General features: G+C 40.7%; 1 protein-coding gene across 1 annotated transcript; it reads right to left on the bottom strand.

Moving 5' to 3' along the window:
* Nucleotides 1–19: 19 nt before the first annotated feature.
* Fs (Follistatin) lies at nt 20–22,465 on the bottom strand. Its single transcript, XM_002059886.4, has 8 exons — nt 21,894–22,465; nt 14,066–14,846; nt 12,490–12,675; nt 11,217–12,391; nt 10,989–11,121; nt 9,485–9,760; nt 420–544; nt 20–349 (listed from the first exon to the last, which is right to left on the bottom strand). Exons 2-8 carry the CDS (start codon nt 14,796–14,798, stop codon nt 227–229), a joined length of 2,751 nt encoding a protein of 916 aa, XP_002059922.2. The 5' UTR covers nt 14,799–14,846; nt 21,894–22,465; the 3' UTR covers nt 20–226.
* Between the last annotated feature and the right edge of the window lie 390 nt (nt 22,466–22,855).

The raw sequence follows: 22,855 nt of genomic DNA, 5'->3' as shown, positions 1-22,855 counted from the left end.
CATATGTGTGTGTGTGTGTGTGTGTATATGGAGTTACTCTATGCTTGTATTGAATGCTGGCAGCAGCCTAAGGCCCTTGCATCGGTTTACAACACTAAACAAAACGCACAACGAGAATCTTTGGATGTTGGAACTACACAGAGATGCGCTATATATACGCTCTATATATATGTTAGTATATATGCTAATGTGTTGTTTGTTTTTGATAATATTTCGCTAATTTGATCTAACATACGCCCGTCGCTCGAACGCCTATGAAATAGCCCGTGGCACACGAATCCTTGCGCATCTCGCACCATGAATTATAAGTGTGATTGTTGTAGCCACAGATTTTATCCGCCCGGTATTGCTAAGTGGGTAGGTATAAGAATTATTTCCCGATATTAAGTTATTTCCCTTTATTTTTGTGACCAGCTTACCGTTCGCTGTTGCTTGCGTGCGCACTTGTAGCGGCAAGAGACGCAACGCGGCATGTGCGTCTGCAGGTCCACAAGGCAAGTATCCTTTGGGCCGCACTTGATGTCCGCACAGGTGAGGCGGTCCGCTGCAAAAAATAAATTTTACGAGTCATACATTTAAAGCAGCTCCACTCAAGTTTGTTTTTTTTTTTTAGTTTTTGCATTCCCTGACTTTTTATGTCTGGCAATTTCAGTTGCTCGTTTAATGGCCCCTCGCGCATATCCTGGCCAAAAATCATGTGAACTTTGGCAGGTGTTGTTTCCAGATTTCTTGATGGCGACTGGCAGCTGGTAAAGCCACGAAATTCGTGTGTGCGTGTGCATGATTTTATACCCTGACATAGTAAACAAGTCTTGTGCATGCATATATGTATACACATACATACATATGTAGGTACACATATTTATATTATTAACATAAGTAAACAACATGCTTACATTTCCTGATATTTTAATATCATTAGAAATGTTAAAATATGCTGGCAACGCCTAATTATGTTCAGGAGGCTATGATTAATTGCCTATGTACTTTACATATGCTTTACATTGCATTGTTTTAGACAAGGTGGCAACATAGTTATTATATAATAAAGTGTGATTCGGATTTGGAAGTGTTAAATTTCGCTAATTTCGTTGAGAATTATGTTTAATAAAAAGATATGTGAAGCTTAAAACAATGGCTTAAAACAGTGCTTATTATAAAATGTCCAGTTTACAGAGTATTTTAAGGGTGAGTGCTTTTATGACTTATCTATGCATGTTGCCGAACGATTCTTAAACAACGCTTACAGCTATTTTGGCTTTTTAAATTGGGTGTTGTTTTCGTTGTTTTTGTTGTTGTTATTGTGGCACACTGCAATTTTCAACGCTGCCACATTATTCACACCACAGGCAATGGCCATGTGTACACGTACATATAATGTATGGAAGAGCCCGCCCCATTCCTGACATGCGCAAGACGGTAGCCAAGCCAAGTCAAGTCAACGCAAGGCAAGGCAAGGCAAGGCAGCCAAGCTGCGCAGCCGCACCAAACACACACATGCACATATTGAAACTTAGCAACAATGTTGCAAAATGTTGCCCCGCGGCAAATGTGCGCAATTGCTTATTGGTTAAGGACGATGGAAGGGGAGGGGGGGGGGCAGTTGAGTCAGCGGGGCAGCTGCAGATATACTCAGCATAGCTCCTGGCTCTGGCCATGGCTCTGGCGACGTTGCGTGAAAGGTTGACCGCCTCGCAATTCGAAACAGTTAAAGTTTATTAATTTCAAGTGCCAATTTTCGCTGTAGTCTGGCAACGTCCTTTGGCCCGCTGCACGCGGCCACGCCCCAACGCACTTGTACTTGTTGATTGTGATGGATATGTATGTTGTTGGTGCTGGGCGGCATGGCTGCGCCGGCTGATAATGCCGTCACAATGCAAGCCAACTGTAATTTGTTATGTCGACGTGGTTTAATCAACGCCAGCGGCAGCCTGCGTCCATCCGGTTTTTACAGACGCGTCTAAGTCAACGCCGCTGCTGCTGCTGCTGCTGCTGCTGTTGGCTGGCGGAACTTATTGCAACATTGTGTGGCATGGCCAGAGATTCGTTGTGGTCGTATGGGTCACATACACAATGTGGACTGGACTGGACTTGACTGGACTGGGCTCAGCTGTCTGGCCATTTTGGCATTGCGTGTTGTTTAAGGTGATTTTAATACGATCGTAAACTTCAGCCGGCCCAGACGCAGCCAGCAGACGCTGAGCCAGACAAAAGTGACGTCGCGAACAGCGGTCGATGGAGGGGGGTGTTGTGGGGACTAGGGACACAAGCGAGACTCAACCGAACTGAACCGAACCGGACGAGCAGTTGCAATCACAGAACCTGCGTCGCCCCCATCTCCGTACACCCGTCTGCCGTCTCCCAACTCCCTGTCTGCCGTCTCCCATCGCCCCGTCATCGCGAAAATGGCGTTTTTAATGGCTTGTACGTGTAGTCATATTTCTTAGGGGCAAACTTGCCCAGGCTGCGTCTGTGGTTGTGCTCGTTTTTGGGGGCTCTTATGGGCTCTTGATCGGGGCACAGGAAAATATTTATGTGAAAGCACACAAGCACACGAAAACCATAAACTTACTAACCATAAAGATAAAATGCTCAAAAACGCACAAAACACAAACTGAGACCTTTTGAGTGTGTGTGTGTGTGTGTGCGCGCGTGTGTGTATATATATGTATTATTTTATCGTCTGATGATCAACATGAAGTCGAGGACAGCGCAACAGACGGCGGCAGCAGGAACAGAAGCTGGCTGGCAAGGAGGAGCAGGAGCTGGCTGCAATGGAGGAGCAGGAGCAGCAACTGAAGCCTCTGCATGCCAAGATCATCAGCAGGCAACAAACAAACAAACTGCACGCACACACGCACGCACACACGCAAACCTTTGTGCTAAAAGCAAAAGTGAATAATTGTTAATGATGTTAATTTATTTTAATATCCGGCTACCGTGCAACAACTTGAGCAGGGTGGCAGGTTGCACCAAAAGGTGTGCAAAATTTATGAGTTTCTTTTAGCGCAGACAGGCAAACTAATGGCGTAGTTGGGGCAACAGCCTTGAAAAGTCGTCTTAAAGTATGAATGAATACATGAATGCATAACGGCTGGGCTATGAGTAAGTCAGGCAGCTGCCAAATGAATAGAGTTATTTAAATTGACTTAAGACTAAATATTGCAACATTATTGTTGGGCAAAATTCATGTGAAATGTCCCATATCGACATAGGTCAAAACACATCAGATTTTCATGAGGTTTGGTTTTTGTAAATTGTTTGAACTCTCGATCAATCGAACATCTAAATCAGGCAACAGTATTGTTAGTCAAAATTCATTTGAAAATGGTACCCTCAATTATCTCACATGGACATAGTTCGAAATTTCCCGCCCCCGTAACCCGGTCAAAACTCATCCGATCTTCATGGGGCTTGGCTTTTTATAAATAGTTTTCCTTCTAGATTAATCTGGCAACGAAATCTGAATACATAATTTTAGCTCGAAATTCATGTCAAAATATTACCCCTTATATTCGTATATAGACATTTTTCGAAGTTTCCTACCGCCATAACCCGGTCAAAACTCATCAGATTTTCATGGGGCTTGGTTTTTTATGAATAGTTTTCCTTCTAGATTAATCTGGCATCCAAATCTGAATACATAATTTTTGATCGAAATTCATGCCAAAATCTTACCCCTTATATTCGTATATAGATATGTTTCGAAGTTTCCTACCCCCTTAACCCGGTCAAAACTCATCAGATTTTCATGGGCCTTGGCTTTTTATAAATAGTTTTCCCTCTAGATTAATCTAGCATCCAAATCTGAATACATAATTTTTGGTCGAAATTCATGTCAAAATGGTGCCCCTTATATTCGTATATAGACATTTTTCGAAGTTTCCTACCCCCATAACCCGGTCAAAACTCATCAGATTTTCATGGGCCTTGGCTTTTTATAAATAGTTTTCCCTCTAGATTAATCTAGCATCCAAATCTGAATACATAATTTTTGGTCGAAATTCATGTCAAAATGGTGCCCCTTATATTCGTATATGGACATAGGGCGTAACTTCCCACCTCCATAACCCGATCAAAACTCATCAGATTTTCATGGGGCTTGGCTTTTTATGAATAGTTTTCCCTCTAGATTAATCTGGCATTCAAATCTGAATACATAATTTTTGGTCGAAATTCATGTCAAAATCTTACCCCTTATATTCGTATATAGACATGGGGCAAAATTTCCCACCCCCATAACCCGGTCAAAACTCATCCGATTTTCATGGGGCTTGGCTTTTTATGAATAGTTTTCCCTCTAGATAAATCTGGCATCCAAATCTGAATACATAATTTTTGGTCGAAATTCATGTCAAAATCTTACCCCTTATATTCGTATATAGACATGGGGCAAAATTTCCCACCCCCATAACCCGGTCAAAACTTATCAGATTTTCATGGGCCTTGGCTTTTTATAAATAGTTTTCCCTCTAGATTAATCTAGCATCCAAATCTGAATACATAATTTTTGGTCGAAATTCATGTCAAAATGGTGCCCCTTATATTCGTATATGGACATAGGGCGTAACTTCCCACCCCCATAACCCGGTCAAAACTCATCCGATTTTCATGGGGCTTGGCTTTTTATGAATAGTTTTCCCTCTAGATAAATCTGGCATCCAAATCTGAATACATAATTTTTGGTCGAAATTCATGTCAAAATCTTACCCCTTATATTCGTATATAGACATGGGGCAAAATTTCCCACCCCCATAACCCGGTCAAAACTTATCAGATTTTCATGGGGCTTGGCTTTTTATGAATAGTTTTCCCTCTAGATTAATCTGGCATTCAAATCTGAATACATAATTTTTGGTCGAAATTCATGTCAAAATCTTACCCCTTATATTCGTATATAGACATGGGGCAAAATTTCCCACCCCCATAACCCGGTCAAAACTCATCCGATTTTCATGGGGCTTGGCTTTTTATGAATAGTTTTCCCTCTAGATAAATCTGGCATCCAAATCTGAATACATAATTTTTGGTCGAAGTTCATGTCAAAATGGTGCCCCTTATATTCGTATATGGACATAGGGCGTAACTTCCCACCCCCATAACCCGGTCAAAACTCATCCGATTTTCATGGGGCTTGGCTTTTTATGAATAGTTTTCCCTCTAGATAAATCTGGCATCCAAATCTGAATACATAATTTTTGGTCGAAATTCATGTCAAAATCTTACCCCTTATATTCGTATATAGACATGGGGCAAAATTTCCCACCCCCATAACCCGGTCAAAACTCATCAGATTTTCATGGGCCTTGGCTTTTTATAAATAGTTTTCCCTCTAGATTAATCTAGCATCCAAATATGAATACATAATTTTTGGTCGAAATTCATGTCAAAATGGTGCCCCTTATATTCGTATATGGACATAGGGCGTAACTTCCCACCCCCATAACCCGGTCAAAACTCATCCGATTTTCATGGGGCTTGGCTTTTTATGAATAGTTTTCCCTCTAGAGAAATCTGGCATCCAAATCTGAATACATAATTTTTGGTCGAAATTCATGTCAAAATCTTACCCCTTATATTCGTATATAGACATGGGGCAAAATTTCCCACCCCCATAACCCGGTCAAAACTCATCAGATTTTCATGGGGCTTGGCTTTTTATGAATAGTTTTCCCTCTAGATTAATCTAGCATCCAAATCTGAATACATAATTGTTGGTCGAAATTCATGTCAAAATGTTGCCCCTTATATTCGTATATGGACATAGGGCGTAACTTCCCACCCCCATAACCCGGTCAAAACTCATCCGATTTTCATGGGGCTTGGTTTTTTATGAATAGTTTTCCTTCTAGATTAATCTGGCATCCAAATCTGAATACATAATTTTTGATCGAAATTCATGCCAAAATCTTACCCCTTATATTCGTATATAGACATGTTTCGAAGTTTCCTACCCCAATAACCCGGTCAAAACTCATCAGATTTTCATGGGGCTTGGCTTTTTATGAAGAGTTTTCCCTCTAGATTAATCTAGCATCCAAATCTGAATACATAATTTTTGGTCGAAATTCATGCCAAAATCTTACCCCTTATATTCGTATATAGACATTTTTCGAAGTTTCCTACCCCCATAACCCGGTCAAAACTCATCAGATTTTCATGGGGCTTGGCTTTTTATGAAAAGTTTTCCCTCTAGATTAATCTGGCATCCAAATCTGAATACATAATTTTTGGTCGAAATTCATGTTAAAATATTGCCTCTTATATTCGTATATGGACATAGGGCGTAACTTCCCACCCCCATAACCCGGTCAAAACTCATCAGATTTTCATGGGGCTTGGCTTTTTATGAATAGTTTTCCCTCTAGATTAATCTGGCATCCAAATCTGAATACATAATTTTTGGTCGAAATTCATGTCAAAATCTTACCCCTTATATTCGTATATAGACATGGGGCAAAATTTCCCACCCCCATAACCCGGTCAAAACTCATCAGATTTTCATGGGCCTTGGCTTTTTATAAATAGTTTTCCCTCTAGATTAATCTAGCATCCAAATCTGAATACATAATTTTTGGTCGAAATTCATGTCAAAATGGTGCCCCTTATATTCGTATATGGACATAGGGCGTAACTTCCCACCCCCATAACCCGGTCAAAACTCATCCGATTTTCATGGGGCTTGGCTTTTTATGAATAGTTTTCCCTCTAGATAAATCTGGCATCCAAATCTGAATACATAATTTTTGGTCGAAATTCATGTCAAAATCTTACCCCTTATATTCGTATATAGACATGGGGCGTAACTTCCCACCCCCATAACCCGGTCAAAACTCATCAGATTTTCATGGGGCTTGGTTTTTTATGAATAGTTTTCCTTCTAGATTAATCTGGCATCCAAATCTGAATACATAATTTTTGATCGAAATTCATGCCAAAATCTTACCCCTTATATTCGTATATAGACATGTTTCGAAGTTTCCTACCCCAATAACCCGGTCAAAACTCATCAGATTTTCATGGGGCTTGGCTTTTTATGAAGAGTTTTCCCTCTAGATTAATCTAGCATCCAAATCTGCATACATAATTTTTGGTCGAAATTCATGCCAAAATCTTACCCCTTATATTCGTATATAGACATTTTTCGAAGTTTCCTACCCCCATAACCCGGTCAAAACGCATCAGATTTTCATGGGGCTTGGCTTTTTATGAAAAGTTTTCCCTCTAGATTAATCTGGCATCCAAATCTGAATACATAATTTTTGGTCGAAATTCATGTTAAACTATTGCCTCTTATATTCGTATATGGACATAGGGCGTAACTTCCCACCCCCATAACCCGGTCAAAACTCATCAGATTTTCATGGGGCTTGGCTTTTTATGAATAGTTTTCCCTCTAGATTAATCTGGCATCCAAATCTGAATACATAATTTTCGGTCGAAATTCATGTCAAAATGTTGCCCTTTATATTCGTATATGGACATAGGGTGTAACTTCCCACCCCCATAACCCGGTCAAAACTCATCAGATTTTCATGGGGCTTGGCTTTTTATTAATAGTTTTCCCTCTAGATAAATCTGGCATCCAAATCTGAATACATAATTTTTGGTCGAAATTCATGTCAAAATCTTACCCCTTATATTCCTATATAGACATGTTTCGAAGTTTCCTACCCCCATAACCCGGTCAAAACTCTTCCGATTTTCATGGGGCTTGGCTTTTTATGAAAAGTTTTCCCTCTAGATTAATCTGGCATCCAAATCTGAATACATAATTTTTGGTCAAAATTCATGTTAAACTATTGCCTCTTATATTCGTATATGGACATAGGGCGTAACTTCCCACCCCCATAACCCGGTCAAAACTCATCAGATTTTCATGGGGCTTGGCTTTTTATGAATAGTTTTCCCTCCAGATTAATCTGGCATTCAAATCTGAATACATCATTTTTGGTCGAAATTTATATCAAAATCTTACCCCTTATATTCGTATATACCCATAGGTCGAAATTTCCCACTCCCATAACTCGGTAAATTCTCATCAGATTTTTATGAGGCTTGGCTTTCTAAATGGTTAATTGGTCAACCGCTGATCGGTTTCAAACTCATTTTCATGAACCTGCTAGTATAGTAAATTTATAAATTCGAGAAACAATTATGCCCTAAACCCAAATAGTAAGAAAGATATAGGAAGAATATGTTGAAAGTAAGTTTTTTCTTTAATGCGTTGTTTTTTTAATTATATACACCAAAATCAGTAAAAACGATATTTACTTTTCTTCCAGCATATCGGTCTTAGACTGTGCTGTGCTTAGAAAGTAAGAAATGGTAAATTAATGAAATAACATGAAGAAAATTGTATCTAGTTTTCATTTAAAATTATAAATCAAATCAAAAAATTAAATGATTTATAATTGTCGAGGCTTTTTCGTGAGCAGCTGCTCGGACGTGGACTTGTGATTTTAGTTGGTTTGCCTTTTGTTTTAGTTGTAGTTATAATTTGTATTTTCTTCAACATTAATTACACGCTGTAATTTGCAACAAAACACTGCAATTAGCACGCAATTGCAGCCGGCCAGCCGCCTCTGACACACTAAACCAGTTTGGGCAGTCTGTCCGTCTGTCTGTCTGTTGTTCAGATATGGCGCGCGAGAATGCAACACCCGCCACGCCTTTAATTGGTGCGGCGACTGACACTAAGGCGGCAAAGGCGACTGCTGCTGCTGCTGTTGTTGTTGTTGTTGTTGTTGTTGCTTTTTTTGCTGCATCTCAGCAGCAGAAACATCCCATTGTAGGCGTTCAGCGGCAGCTGTTTGCATGTAATTAATTGGAAATCGGAGTCGATCAATCGCAAATGTAACCACAAAATTAATAAGCATGAATTATGCCGAGCGAGAGAGATGTCGTTGTGGATGCGCGACAGTCAAAGTAGAGCAATGCTGACAGCAACAACAACAACAACAACAACAACAACTGCAACGGCAACAGCAACTGGCTAATCAAATTGCTGGCAATCATGGAGCCGTATAAGCAAATGTAGCAATTTCAGCCAACAAACACCGAGCGCAACTTGATATGGCACGGCAGTTGCAGACGACAACACGACAGCAGCAACAGCAGCAACAACAGCAACAACAGCAACAACAGCAACAGCAACAACCACTTGCGGTTGTGAGTCGACTTGAAACCTCAGCCAAGTCAAGTCAATCAAATGCAAAATTGCGGTTCTGCGTTGATTGTTGTTAAATTTGCACAGCCGCCATAGTTGCCGACAACAGCAACAGCAAGAGCAACTGCAACTGAAACAGCAACAGCAATAGCATCCCAACAACAACAGCAACCACTGCAATTGCTAGCAATAATTTGCGTGCCTGCACTTGGCTGCGACTTTCAATTAATTTGATTGAGTTTTAAAGCTTATCAATCATGAAAAAGTATAAAAATTATACGCATGAGTTGTAGTTGTAGTTGTAGTTGTACATACCACGACACGGTCCCGGATATGCCACTGCAATTGATCGTCCAATTTTGCAAATCATACGATTTATATCACAAGTGCTCCTGTATGTGTTGCCATCGATGCCGCAAACCGCACGCTCCTCAGCAATTGTTGCCGCCTCATCCGGCTGCCCATCGTCATTCAGATCGTATGCCATATCATCCCAGGGACATTCGATTTTGCATGTTATACAATGCGGCATCATATACTGATCCTCCACACAGGTCAGTCCGTTCAGACATTGAACACCATTGCAGCTCGCTGTGGGGGATTTCAAATGAAATGAGGTTTCTCATAATATGGAGTCAAAATACTGTGTAGCATATTACAAAAGTATCGTAATCGAAATCCTTAAATCTAAATCTATCCCGACTGCGATCATGAGAAGCAATTACGATCTGCAGCCGATTGGCCTTCAGAGTATGCCAAAGGTAGCCAATTGGCAGCTTCTTGGCAGCAGCTACATGCGTATATGAATCTGCCAAACTTGTTAAATTTGTATATATATAAATACCTGAAAATTCATTGGTTATATAGGAAGACATTTAGCAATTACCTTGCCTATGCAACTTTGTAATATATGTGGCTACATATGCGTTTATATGCTGATTATGCTATAAATAAACTGTTTGCCAATTTCTATGATTAGCGCCAAAAGCGCGCACACATATACATACACACGCACTCACACACACACACACACACACATATATATATATATACTCTATATGGCTGGCTATAAACTGTCAAATTTATCATTTTGCGCATGGGCCGTTGAAACGCCTTGGCGCCAACTGTGACACTTGCTAAAAATTGCATTCATTTTTCTGCACAAAATTACGAGTGAGTATTGCGAGTTGGAGAGAGAGGGAGGAGGAAGGAGGGAGAAAGGCGAGAGCGAGAGATCTGCATGGCCAGATCTTCAGATTGCCCGATTGCACATTCCACAAAAGCTGAAGTTGGAATTGGAGCTGCAATGTCGGCACGCGCCAACGTTAGATGCTGCTGCTGGTGCTGGTGCTGCTGCTGCCACTGCCGTTTTATGTCTTGCCACGGCAACAAGAGGCGACAGGCCGCGCTTGCCGCTTGCGGCTAATCCAACAAGTTCTTGTGGCCTCGCAATACAGTTGGGTCCTCCATCGTTCTTGTACGTTTTTATTGATCATTTGAGCATGTTTGCGAGTGCTTCCTGTATCATTAAATTATTACAGAAGCGAGCGGCTCCGCTCGATCGATTCGTCTGTCCGTTCGGTCGCTTGCCTCGTCTGTCTGGCCATTGGGCCTCGGTTGATTTCCCCACTGGCGACAAGTTGTTGGCCGTAATTGAAATGTGCAATAATTTGTCATCTAATCTAATTGTGACGCTGCTGCGTTTTGGCACGCGAGCACACACTCACACAGGCACACTAATACTCATAGTACTCACACTAATTCTCATAGTACTCACACTAATACTCATAGTACTTTCAATAATACTCATAGTACTCACTCTTGCAGTGGCCGCGATAGGCGACCTCTAGTTGGGCGTTGTTTGTGCGGCAGGCGCGTTTGCGCAGCTGGCATTCGGTGTTGTAGGTGCGTCCATCGTTGCCGCAAACCGGATTCGTGTGTTGCTGCTGTAACTGATTGCAGACACAGAGAGAGAGAGAGAGATAGAGAGAGGGAGAGAGAGAGATGCACCCAAAGAGTATGCAATAGTTTTACACAGAGAACTTACCACTGGCGCTGCTTCATAAATTCCAGTCAGAAATGCTAAATCATCGACATTAGCCAAGTGGCCGTGACTGTTGCCCGATGACGCAGCCGTTTCACTTCCGTGTTCAGCCAGATACAAACGACGACGTCCGCCCGAGCCAGAGCCCAAGCCAGAGCCAGAGCCAGACATTGTGGTATTTGTGCGCCGCTGATCCTTGTGGTTGTGCTTGTGCTTACGCCTGCGCTGCTGCGTTCCATTGTCGTATTGTTGTTGCTCGTGATTTGGAGCATGTTGCTGCTGCTGCTGCTGCTGCTGCTGCTGTTGATGTTGGTGTCTGCCTCGTGCTGGCGCATTGTCTTGCCGCGACTGTCTATTAATGTCGTTGGCGGGTTCATTAGCATTTGCCAACTTGTGTCTAGACTGAGCCGTCGTCTGCGCAGGCGTCGTGGACGAGTCATTGGCTCCTGTTGCTGTTGCTGTTGCCGTCGTCATTGATCTTGTTAAGTGTTTGCCATTGTTGTTGCTGCTGCTGTTATTTTTTCTATGTCTGCGCCGCTCGCTGCCCCACGGCGGCGTCATTCTCTCCATTTCTACCTTCATCTGCATTTGCACTTTGCCGCTGCCGCTGCCGCCGCCGCCGCCGTCGCTGCTGCCGCTGCTGCTGCTGCTGTCCTCCATGTGCAGTCGTCTGGTTGTGGGCTGCTCTTGCAAATTGCTGCTGTCTATAATCAAAAGTCTTCTGTGCCTCGTTTCGCCCTGCCTCATTCCTGTTCTATGACTTGCTCGCTTTGGCATGCTCTTCTCTTGGCTTTGTTGCTGTTGCTGCTGTTGTTTTCTTTGGTTATCAGCGCGGTTGCTGTTGTTATTGTCGCTATGTTTATGCTGGCGTTTAGCGCCATCTAAACCTAAATTGCTGTTTGTAATTTCGCTACTTAGACTACGTGAACCGCGCGGCGACAACAACAACAACGACGACGCCCACTGTTGTTGTTGCTGCTGTTGCTCTGGTGCATTGCGATGTTGCTGCTGTTGCTGCTGCTGCTGCTTCTGCTGCTGCTGTTGCTGCTGCTGCTGCTGCTGCTGCTGCTGCTTTCGGCGTAACGTTGCTCCACAATCGGGTGCGCAGACACATTTGGGCCTGCCCTTGCGCTTCACACACTTTTTGTTTGGCCCACATTTAAATCCCTTGCAGGTCTCTGCAAAGTTCGCAATAATGTTTGAACAAGTTTATAGCATCTGCTGCCATTTCAGGCATCAGACATTTCGTATGTTTTTCAATGTTTGCGACACTCACCTAGGCAAGGCGCACACTCAACTCCATTTCCGATAGCTGTTGCAAAGAAATGCTCAACGCTGCTCAGCTCGCGATCCGTGTACGAGAAGGTCTGACTGGCGCCACAGCAATCCGATTTTGTGATGTTTGTTGAAAATATTTGATTGCATTTCCCACTGTCCAGATGTGTCTGCCAGCAAGTGCCAGCTGCAACGAAACGAACAAGAACAAAACGTTGTAAAATATCACTATTCTTGAATATCATTAGAAAAGGTATTAAAACTTGTAAGCGAGAGTGAGAAACTGTTTATTTTACGTTACTTGAATTCACGAGAATCGCATAGAACGGCAGTCGAAAAACGTTTCGTTCAAGTTAAATTGACTTTCGTCTAGCTAGGGTAAAAGTGGATTTAATACTATAATTGTTAAATTCTTTACTACGAATTCTACTACTCTCAAAGTTGTTTTCTTTCATAAACAATCTGAACTTGAAAACTTCTGTTAACAGCTTGTGAGTTGAGCTTGAGTTATATACATATTAACTAATGTTGATATGCATTTGCTTAAAGCAGCAATTATTTATTTTGTAAGATTTATTATGGCCTTTACATGTTAATGTCTTTGCATAGTTGTATGGCAACGCATTTGTTATTTGTATACAAGGAATTTTTGCTAAACAACTCTATTAGCTGCTCGCAAAAACTCTCAGTCCGCATTTTTTGCTCTGATAAATTGATCAAATATTTTTTGCAAACGCGGGCAGAAAGACACTCAAGCACACGGCCTGAAATATCTGCGATTCGTTTTTAATATTTGCGTTCCTCTGATCAAACTACAAAAAAAAAATTAAGTAAATAGGAACTAAAAAGGCTGCTAATAAATGGCAGGCGAAGCCGAAAATTTGTTTTGCAATTTATTACATTTATTTTTTTGCAGTTGAAACCATATTTCTCTTTTTGTTTTCCTTTGATTGATTTAGCACATGGGATAAACAAATAAGAATGTGCTGAAAAATTGCGTCATATTTGGGTATAATGTGTCACATTTATCGTACATGTCGAGGCGAATGAACGCACAACAAGCAAATATATATGCAAAGATACGGAGATTCCGAAATGTATGCTAACAAGAAAAAAAACGGGAATCTTCAAACTGCCGAAGATACAATACCCTTGTTGACGTGGAGGTACGAAAGCTTTATTTCCGGTCAAGTGAAACTAATTTTCGATTGACTTTTAATATAGGGCCAAATGATATTGTAGTACGATAGAGGTAAGGATTTATTCAAGATATCAAGAGATAACCAGATATTATTAATATGTTTGCAATAATTATTTCTGCAAGGACTTTATAGTTGAGAGACTCGTCTATATTGACTCGGTTTCATATGTATATGTATATATACGTTTGGGGAATGTGCTTTGCGATAAAATAAAATATTCTCTCTATAAAAGGGCATAAAATGCTACTCGTTTCAACGAACTGGCGCCACTTAAATATTCTTGGCTTGCGTGTGAGTGGGGCAATAATTTTAATTTTGGGTCATGCTGAATGGAATCGAAGACTGTGTGAAATGTATCTGACGGATGCGACTTACCCGATGCGAGGCGCATGCTCAGCAGCAATGCAATTAACAAAGTCATCAATGGCAGTCCAGACGCGGTTGCTGCCGGCAACATGGCTCGCATTGTTGTTGTTGTTGTTGTAGATGCTGTTGTTGTTGTAGCTGCTGCTGTTGTCGTGCAGCGGCTGCTCTTTTGTGGACTAGAACTAGATAAATGTGGCTGCTGTTGTTGTTGTTGTCGTTCACGTGCCGTTGACACCTCGTCATTAGCGTCAATGTTGTCGTGCTTGTTGCCGGCTTGCGTATTGCGTAAATGTGTTTGTATTTGTGTATTGACGTCATGGTCATGGCCAGCACTCACATACGCATTCCCCTCATCATCATCATCATCATCATCAGCAACATCATCATCAGCAACATCATCATCATTGTCATTGGCAATTATGCGGGCAGCATAGAGCAGGCAATTGGCCATTGGCTGCAAAGCTTTCCATATGATTACTATAAATAAACTTAGAATTGTGCTACATTTGCGGACAGTTGTTGCTGCCCCTGTTGCTGCTGCTGCTGGTGTTGCTGTTGCTGCTGTTGCCGCTGCTGTTGCCGCTGCTGTTGCTGACGTCTTTGACAATGTTGCCGCTAATTGGTTTGGCTTACGCGCTGCGAACGGAAGTGCGCGCATTGCCAGCATGTTTCTGCGCTTGTATTTGTAATTTGATTTTAGAAATGTCAAATTGTTCTGACTGTTTGTTTGATGCTGCTGCATGACAAGGCAAGCAACAACAGCAACAAGCGCGACAACAATTGATGAATGCTGCAAATATATAAACGAACAAATTTTTCAATTAAATAACGCACAAATAACTGCTGGGCAAGTTAAGTATTTTAGAAGAATCATTGTTAGCAGCCTCGAATGTATGCACTTCAATGAAGCACATGCTTCAAGCCACATGATGCAACCACAACGGCAGCAACAGCAGTAATAGCAACAACAACAACAACAGCCGCCAGTCAGGCACAAAGAATGTTTTGTTAAAAAAATACTGCAAAGAGGCAACAATTAAGTCTCAAACGTTGAGTTGACATTGAGCAGGCGGTTTTCAAAATGCGACTACTAAAAATAAAGAACCTGTTGCTGCTGTGGCTGTTGATGTTGTTGTTGTTGCTGCTGCTGTCCTGTCATCGCTGTCGTTGTCTGCAATGTTACTGCCACTGCGGCCGTTGCAGAGGCAGGTGCGCGAGCTTTAGGTAGGTTTGCTGCATAATGCAGTCGCGTTTGTCTTCAGCTGCGGCCCGTCTGTCCATCTGTCTGTCTGTCTCTCTGTCTGTCTCTCTGTCTGTTTGTCTGTTTTTCAGCCTGCCTGGCTCTGCCTGTTTCTGCCTTGTGACTTGCAGTTTGTTTGGCGCGCTAGTTTGGCATTTGTTTTATTTTGGCTGCTGCCGTCATCGTCATGACATTAAGGACGTGCTCAAGCCAACATATGCAGACGGGCCGCACAGACTGACAGACAGACAGACAGACAGACCGACAGACTGACAGCCGGCCGGCCAGACATGCAACAATTGCATTGAGTAGGCGCAAACGTAGCGAAACGTGACTGGAGTGTGACTTGTGCATGTGGCGGCTGTTAGCTTAACTCAAGCATCCTAATTTGCTCAACTTGGCAACGTCCTTGAGGCGCACCCCCACTCCCCTTTGCCCTCTCCACTTCCCATCCAAAAACCACAAATTGTCAATGCCTTTGCAACCAGCTAAAGTGCTGCTGCCTTCAGGCTGCTAACCCTAGCCCTAAATTAGCCTGCTTCAGCGCGCACTAGCTGTGCGTTTTACCTGTGCCGCGCCAGACATTGTACATTTCTACGTAAACAATTAATGACCTACTGCGTCATGGTTCATGTTCACCATCGCGAGGAGCAGCCAGCAGCCAGCAGCCAGCAGGCAACGCTTGGTGGGAGGTGGGAGGTGGCCAGCGATGCAACAAAAATAAAACAAGAGTTCTCTAATCGGGTGTGTCCGACTACAAGGTACCTTCTAAATCTGGCAACATTATTCTTGGTCAAAATTCATATAAAAATGGTTCCCTCAAATATCCTATATAGACATAGGTCAACATTTCGCACTCCCAATTGGATTTTTGTTTCTTTATTTTATACTTAGCACGGACAATGCCGGGGAATACCCGCCATTTTATATTATATGTGTATAGTCAGCTTATGTATATTTCGTGCAAGCGCGGCAAATTATATTGACTTGATACTAACTTGAACTACTTGGACATTAGAAGCTAAGTTCCTATTTTGATTAATCAAGTACGGAGATGCCTCCAACTGTCTGTTACATATATTTGCGCATAACCATAATACCCTTGTTGCCCGTTTGCAATGGGTTCAGGGCATAAAAAAAATTATTGCGTTAACATGCGTTGCGACATTTTATATGACGGTTGCGCGGCTTGGCCTGTTGGCCGCTCGGTTGCCTGGCCAGTGGCTTTCCAGGTTAACCCGGCCAGCCAGACGCTGTCTGCACACACACACATACACACACAGATTGGCAGACGTAGCCGCCGCGGACCACGTCCAAGTGCAGCACACGCACTTGCATTGGAGCTGCATTCCTGTCGTGCCTCGTGCAAGACGCAAGAAGCTTGGCTATTTTTAGATCTGGCGCAGTCAGTGGGTTTTTTCATACCCTTGCAGAGGGTATTATAATATTTGTCGACAAATGTGTAACGCATTGAAAAAGACGTTCCCAGTTTCATAGAGTATATTCTTGATCAATAGCCGAATCGATATGGTCAAGTGCGATTGTTTTTTATTTCTAAAGCTATTGCAGGATACTTTGACCAGGTTCGTCTTTCTCAATCATGAATGATATGAAAATCTATTTTGTTTTTCTAGCTGTCTGGACCAATATATAGATTTGTTTGTTTGGTAAACTCTTCTACTTTTCGTGATATTCTCATTAAACTGTATTTATTCTTCGGCGTGCCAAAGTTAAACGATTTTTCTTGTTTCTTTTATATAATTTAAATACTAGCTGTTGTTTTTGTTGTTGTTATTGTTGTAGTTGCTGCTAGTTATTCTGACTGCTTTCCACGTTGTTTTTGTTTTTGTTATTGTCTCGTCTGTTATTATTGATTTAGTTTTTCCGCATCATATGGCTGAGTAGTCTGCGTAGTTTCACAAATTTCGAGTGTTTACTGTACTAAAAGTTTTTGCGCGCGCAAATGCTTGAAATTCCACAGTGTTTACAAAGCAACAACAACAATAACAACAACATCAGCAGCAAAATTGGGTTTGAAGGAGCAAAGCAAACGACAAGAGCGACAACAACAAGAAAAACAACTATCAACTCCAAACCGAAGCTTTAATATCCTTACCAAAGACTTGGACGCAAATTGGCATTATTGAAAACTAAACATTATAGTTCCTATATCAGCAATATGATGTAGTACACTGTTTATTCTAAACCTTAACTGAAACTTATATAACTTTTTCTTTTTTTAATTAAATATGTTTTAGTTTGCGCTGGAATCGAGCAGTGCCTTCTGATCTCTTCCAAGCGAATAAATAAGAAAAGAATGTAAAGTTAAAAGTATAAAAATTATATGATATGACAATGAGGCAAGGAGATATATATATAATTTATTTCTCAAATAGTCAGATCCAGCCTGTTCCGCCTACCTAGACTAGGCTTTATCGCCTTGGCTGTTGATATTGATCAAGAATATATATACCTAATGTCTAAGGTTTGTGTTACACATAACATGACATTATTATACTGCCCTTAGCAAGAGTATAAAAATGCAAGGAGCAGCAACAACAACAGCAACCGCATAAAATGCATTCACCGCAGCAAGCAAAAGCTTAGCAACTGCATTGCCAAACCCCAATAATACACACACACATACACACACATAGTATATATGTGTATATAAACATATATAAATATATATATATATATATCTGTATATATATATATATATATATGCATTGCTATGTTCTTATATAGCTCGCCTTTTTCTTGATGCAGTTTGACCGTCGGCTTTAAAGACCTGTTTTCATGTTTTTTGGGCATTTATTCTGGATTTTCGCAAAACCATTTTTTTTGTTTGTATTGAATTGCATCCGCTGGCGTCTGTTGTTGTTGTTGTTGTTGTAGCTGCTGCACTTCAGCAACAAGTGCATTATATTCAAAAGAAGAGCAAAACTAAAGAATTTCAAACTTTATCCGAGAGCGAAAATTAAGCTGCACTTCGAATGCGGTGCTAAATTTCACTGCAGTTCATGTTTATGAATATATATACATGAGAGATACATGTAACCCGAAGATGCACAGTGTATCGCATTAAGTCGCAGTTGCACGTTAGATATATGCATCACATATTCAGTTTCCCATTGAACATGTTCTATGCTTATCAAGGTCTTCGGCTTGCTTTTGGCCAGGTCAAGCTCATTAGCATGTGCTACAGGTAAACAGATCTATTAGACACGCAGTGTGAAGAGTTTAATCAAATATACAAGTAAATAAACGCATCGATTTTACGCTTAGTAATGTGATCTCTTAAGTAGGCAACAAACAGCTATAAAAATAGAATAAATAAATAACTTAAGCATTCTATGAATGGGTGAAGGAGATCAGATGAGAAAGTCTACTTAAAAGTTAAATAATAAAATTAATCAATTTAAACTTTGCATTCCGATCCAAAGCAAAATGTTTACTTTGAGCCTACGTTTCGATTCAAGATCCATTTTTATGGATGCATCTGATTTGAAAGAGATTTTCACACATTTTCAGCTTTTTATATATATAAAATAATACCTTAAGCCTTCTATGAATTTATGAAGGAGATGAGAAAGTATACCTAATATGAATACAATTAAAATTAACATTCCAAATCAATACAATATGTCTACCCCGAGCCTAAGTTTCGATCCAAGATCCACAATAATATAAATATAATTTATTCTTTAGATATTATTATATATATATATGCTGCATTCCCACACACACCCACAAATATTTGTAGTCTGTTTTTCGTTTTGATGATAGCTTATCTGCAGGTAATCCGTTTACCTACCAATTTTTATTTGGCATTCCGCGACAAGCTGACAAGCCAGGGTCTGTGACCATTTGTGCCGCTTCCTGCTTCTGGTGTGGGGCAACAAAGTTGCCGCCGCGATTGCGCAATAACTGAGGACGCGCCGTTGCCGTCGCCAACGCCGACGCCGACCTGAGTTATTTTTAGCGCACGTCGCACTTTTGCAGGTCTCCAACTGAGTCTGGCCCCGGGTCTGGGTCTGGGTCTGGCTCTCTCTCAGTCGCTGTATCTGTATCTGTATCTGTATCTGCATCTATGTGTATCTGTATCTTACGCGCTGGCATAACTGTGTATCAGGCGTAGGTTCATGCTTAACGAGAAAAAAGGGTCAAGCGCGTTTATGGTTTCATGAATAACGAACAAAATCGCTTCTTAGGAAATATATATATTTTTTTGGGATTTTCTTTTTTTTTTTTGTGTTTTTTTAGCATGACAGGAAATTCCTTTCAGCAAACTCATCAAGCTAAAGTAAACGCTGCTGTCGAAAAGCGTAAAGTTGCACAGTTTCTGCTGCGAGATTAATGACATTTTGGGCAAAGCACACACACGCACACACACACTCGCACACCCCACCCCCCCAGGCTGTCAAGCAATGCCGCCCACTTACGCATACGCAAAATTTGCATATGACAGCAGCTGCTGCGGGGTGGGGGTCGTTGGGGAGGTGGGTTGGAGGGGTTCGAGTGATAGGGTCTGTCGTCGTTTGTTATGCAAGCAGTAAATTTTCAATAAATATACATAAACCAACAAACAAATCAAATCAAAACGACGCAGCGAGCCACACGACGACGGTCAATCAAGCAGCCAAACTGACGCTGCCCGCTGCCGGCTCTGTGTGTGTGTGTGTGTGTGTGTGTGTGCGGGTGTGCGGTTGTGTGCGTGCGAGTCGAGCCTCCCACAGCCTAGAGAAACAGCCGCCGCATCATGTGATCCATTGGGACGTTGAGTTTTGTTTATTTTCTTTGCGCTCGAACGTCACGCGTTCGTTTGCATTGCACATACGCAACGTTGGCCGAAAACCCGACACTTGCAAAGTGCTGGGCACATATTTGCCAATTGTTGTTGTTGTTGCTGTGATCTAATGCACATAGACGAGAACAACAACAGCAAGAAGAAGAAGAGGAACGCCTCATTAACGCCAGCTCGAGACTCGCGACTCGAGTCGCAGCTTTGGTAAACAGGAAATCAGCAGCATTTTCAATTGCCGCTGCCAAAGTTTTAGAAAAGCGCGCGCTCAAAATTTCTACAGCTTTATAGAGGGTATCATAGTTTTGTCATGAAATGTGTAAAGTCTTCGAATATAATTTGATCGGTTCAAATCGGCGAGTCGATATAGCCGTGGTCGTCTTTTTTTATGCAAACAAGTCTCTCAGTTTCAGCTATTTTTTGCCATAGTGTTATATGCATGCATATATCAAAATTGGCATCGATCAAAGATATCTTAAACAAAACTGGCATTCGATTATAATCTCAATCGTGAGCTGGTCAACATTTTCTATTATCATAGAAAATATTCTATACAAGGTGCATAATTATGAGCTGAAGATTTTTTCTGATAGATCTGCCTCGTTTAAAGATTAAATTCCTATCTAAAAAGCTGTTGCTTTTAAGATATCTGAAACAAAACTGGCAATATATTTAATATTACCGAAATCTCATTCCTTAGAGCTGGTCAACATGTTTAATTGTTCCGTTGGCTATTTTTTAAAACATTTCCAGCAAGGTCAACAATTATCTGCAAAAAACTAAGGCAGATGCTAACAAGCGTATTTAACTTTCGGTGTGTTGCAGATAGTTTATTTTTCTAGTTGTTGTTGTTGTTGTTGTTGTTTATTTGCCATCTTAGTTGCGTGAAATTGTTGTTTGCTTATACTCTACGCCCTCTCGCCCTCCCCCGCACTGTGCTGTGTGTTTTACAATTGCCGTTGTTTTCGTCTTCTATCGGAAGAGCAGTCAAAACTTTGGAGCATAATACATAAAAGAAATAAACCATCTAATATCGTAGTCGTCGTCGTCGTCGTCGTTGTCGGAGCGAATGAAAATAAATATCGTCGCACATTGAAATTGGATCTGTTATTGAGTCTTTCGATAATGCTGTTGACAACTATGCAAGAATTTTGTTATTGTCTGAGAGTCGCAATAGTACGTGGAATTATTTTCATTATTATTATTATTATTTTTTTTTTTTTTGAATTTTTTATTATTGTTCTTGTGATGTTTTCATTATTGCAACTGCATTCCTCAATTGGTGGAACTGTTGCAGCTGCACAAATCGAAACAATTTGCAGACAGTTTTCCGCAAAAGCAAACAAAACAAAACACAACACAACACAACCCAACCTTAACACCTTGTTGGCAAACAGCATAAAGGTGTTAACAAACGGTTTTGCCCATAGATCTGGTCTTTTGTTAGCTTGAAGTGTTGCTTGAAGATCGGGCAATCAAATGCTGGCAAAGCCAAATAAACAGTCTTACAAAATTAAAACAACACAAAGTTCCATTTAAAAAACAATTAAGTTTTGATAAGATTCTAACTTCTTTCTATATAAATCAAGTTTTAATAAGATTTTCATGTTTCAACTTAGGTTTCCCATAATCTTTAAATATTTCCAAAAGGTCTACAGATCTTGGCGGGCCGAGGCAAAAAGTTCAAACTATAAAGTTGAAAACTGTTTTAGTTCTGTTATCAATTTTATTTAATTTATAATTTGATTATTTCAGTTACAATAACATTTAAATATGGCTTTAATTTCTCTCACCTTTTATTTTTAGCAGAAATTGTTGTTAGGCAATTTTGAAATACAGCTTTATGACAACTTTTATGAATTTAAATGAATATTTCTTATGGCTCAATTTTCCCAAGAAAATAACAGAGCATACGCAAATAGCTGATATAGTTTATTTATTTTTTTCGTAGTATTATTATTATAATTTGTTATTGCAGTCAATTTGCGTTGTTTTGCGAGCTTTTTGGCCGCACGCTTTTCAGTTAATAAAACGTTGCTCAACTTTTATTATCAGTCAAATTAAATATTTATATAAGAACTTAATTATGCATATATATGTATATATATGTATATATAAATTACAAACTGCCTAGCTGGGCATTAAGTTTATGTTTTTTATTTAAGCGCGTCTTTTGCCAACTTTGCACAAATTAAAATTGTATAAAATTTAAATGTTAAACGAACTTATTGATGACAATTTGTTTAAATAATTTGTTACACAAAGAGTTTGGTTTTGTTTTCATTTGAATTAACAACTTTTCGCGACAGAAAACTTTCTGTTTCGACTTTTTGGGCGGATTGAAATACGTGCGCCCCAACTGATGGTCGAATGCCGACTGAATTTTGAAAACCAAAGTTCTCGTTTGGGTAGCCAACAGCCAGAGAGAGATGGGAGAGAGAGAGAGAGAGAGAGAGAGCAAAAGAGAGACAGCTAGGTAGACAGTGAGAAAGAGAGAGTGCGAGAGCGAGAACTTTGCAAACGTTTTGAGAATTTCCTGTTGTTGCTATTTCTGTTGACTTGTTGCTTCGTGTTTAAGGACTACTTCGCTTTTGGGCCTAAAACCATTTGCGAGTGTTTTTTTTTTTTATTTTTAAAGTGTGCCGTTGAAAATTTAAATTTCATTTTAATAAGTTAACTGCAAGCGCATAAGAAACAGAGAGGGAGCGAGAGAGACAGAGATAGAGAGAGAGAGGGCGAGTCTGTGTTAGTATTT

Source organism: Drosophila virilis, chromosome 5, assembly GCF_030788295.1.
Source record: "Drosophila virilis strain 15010-1051.87 chromosome 5, Dvir_AGI_RSII-ME, whole genome shotgun sequence".
Lineage (NCBI taxonomy): Eukaryota > Metazoa > Arthropoda > Insecta > Diptera > Drosophilidae > Drosophila > Drosophila virilis.
Note: the sequence above shows the minus strand (reverse complement) of the source record. Positions and strands in the feature narration are given on the sequence as shown.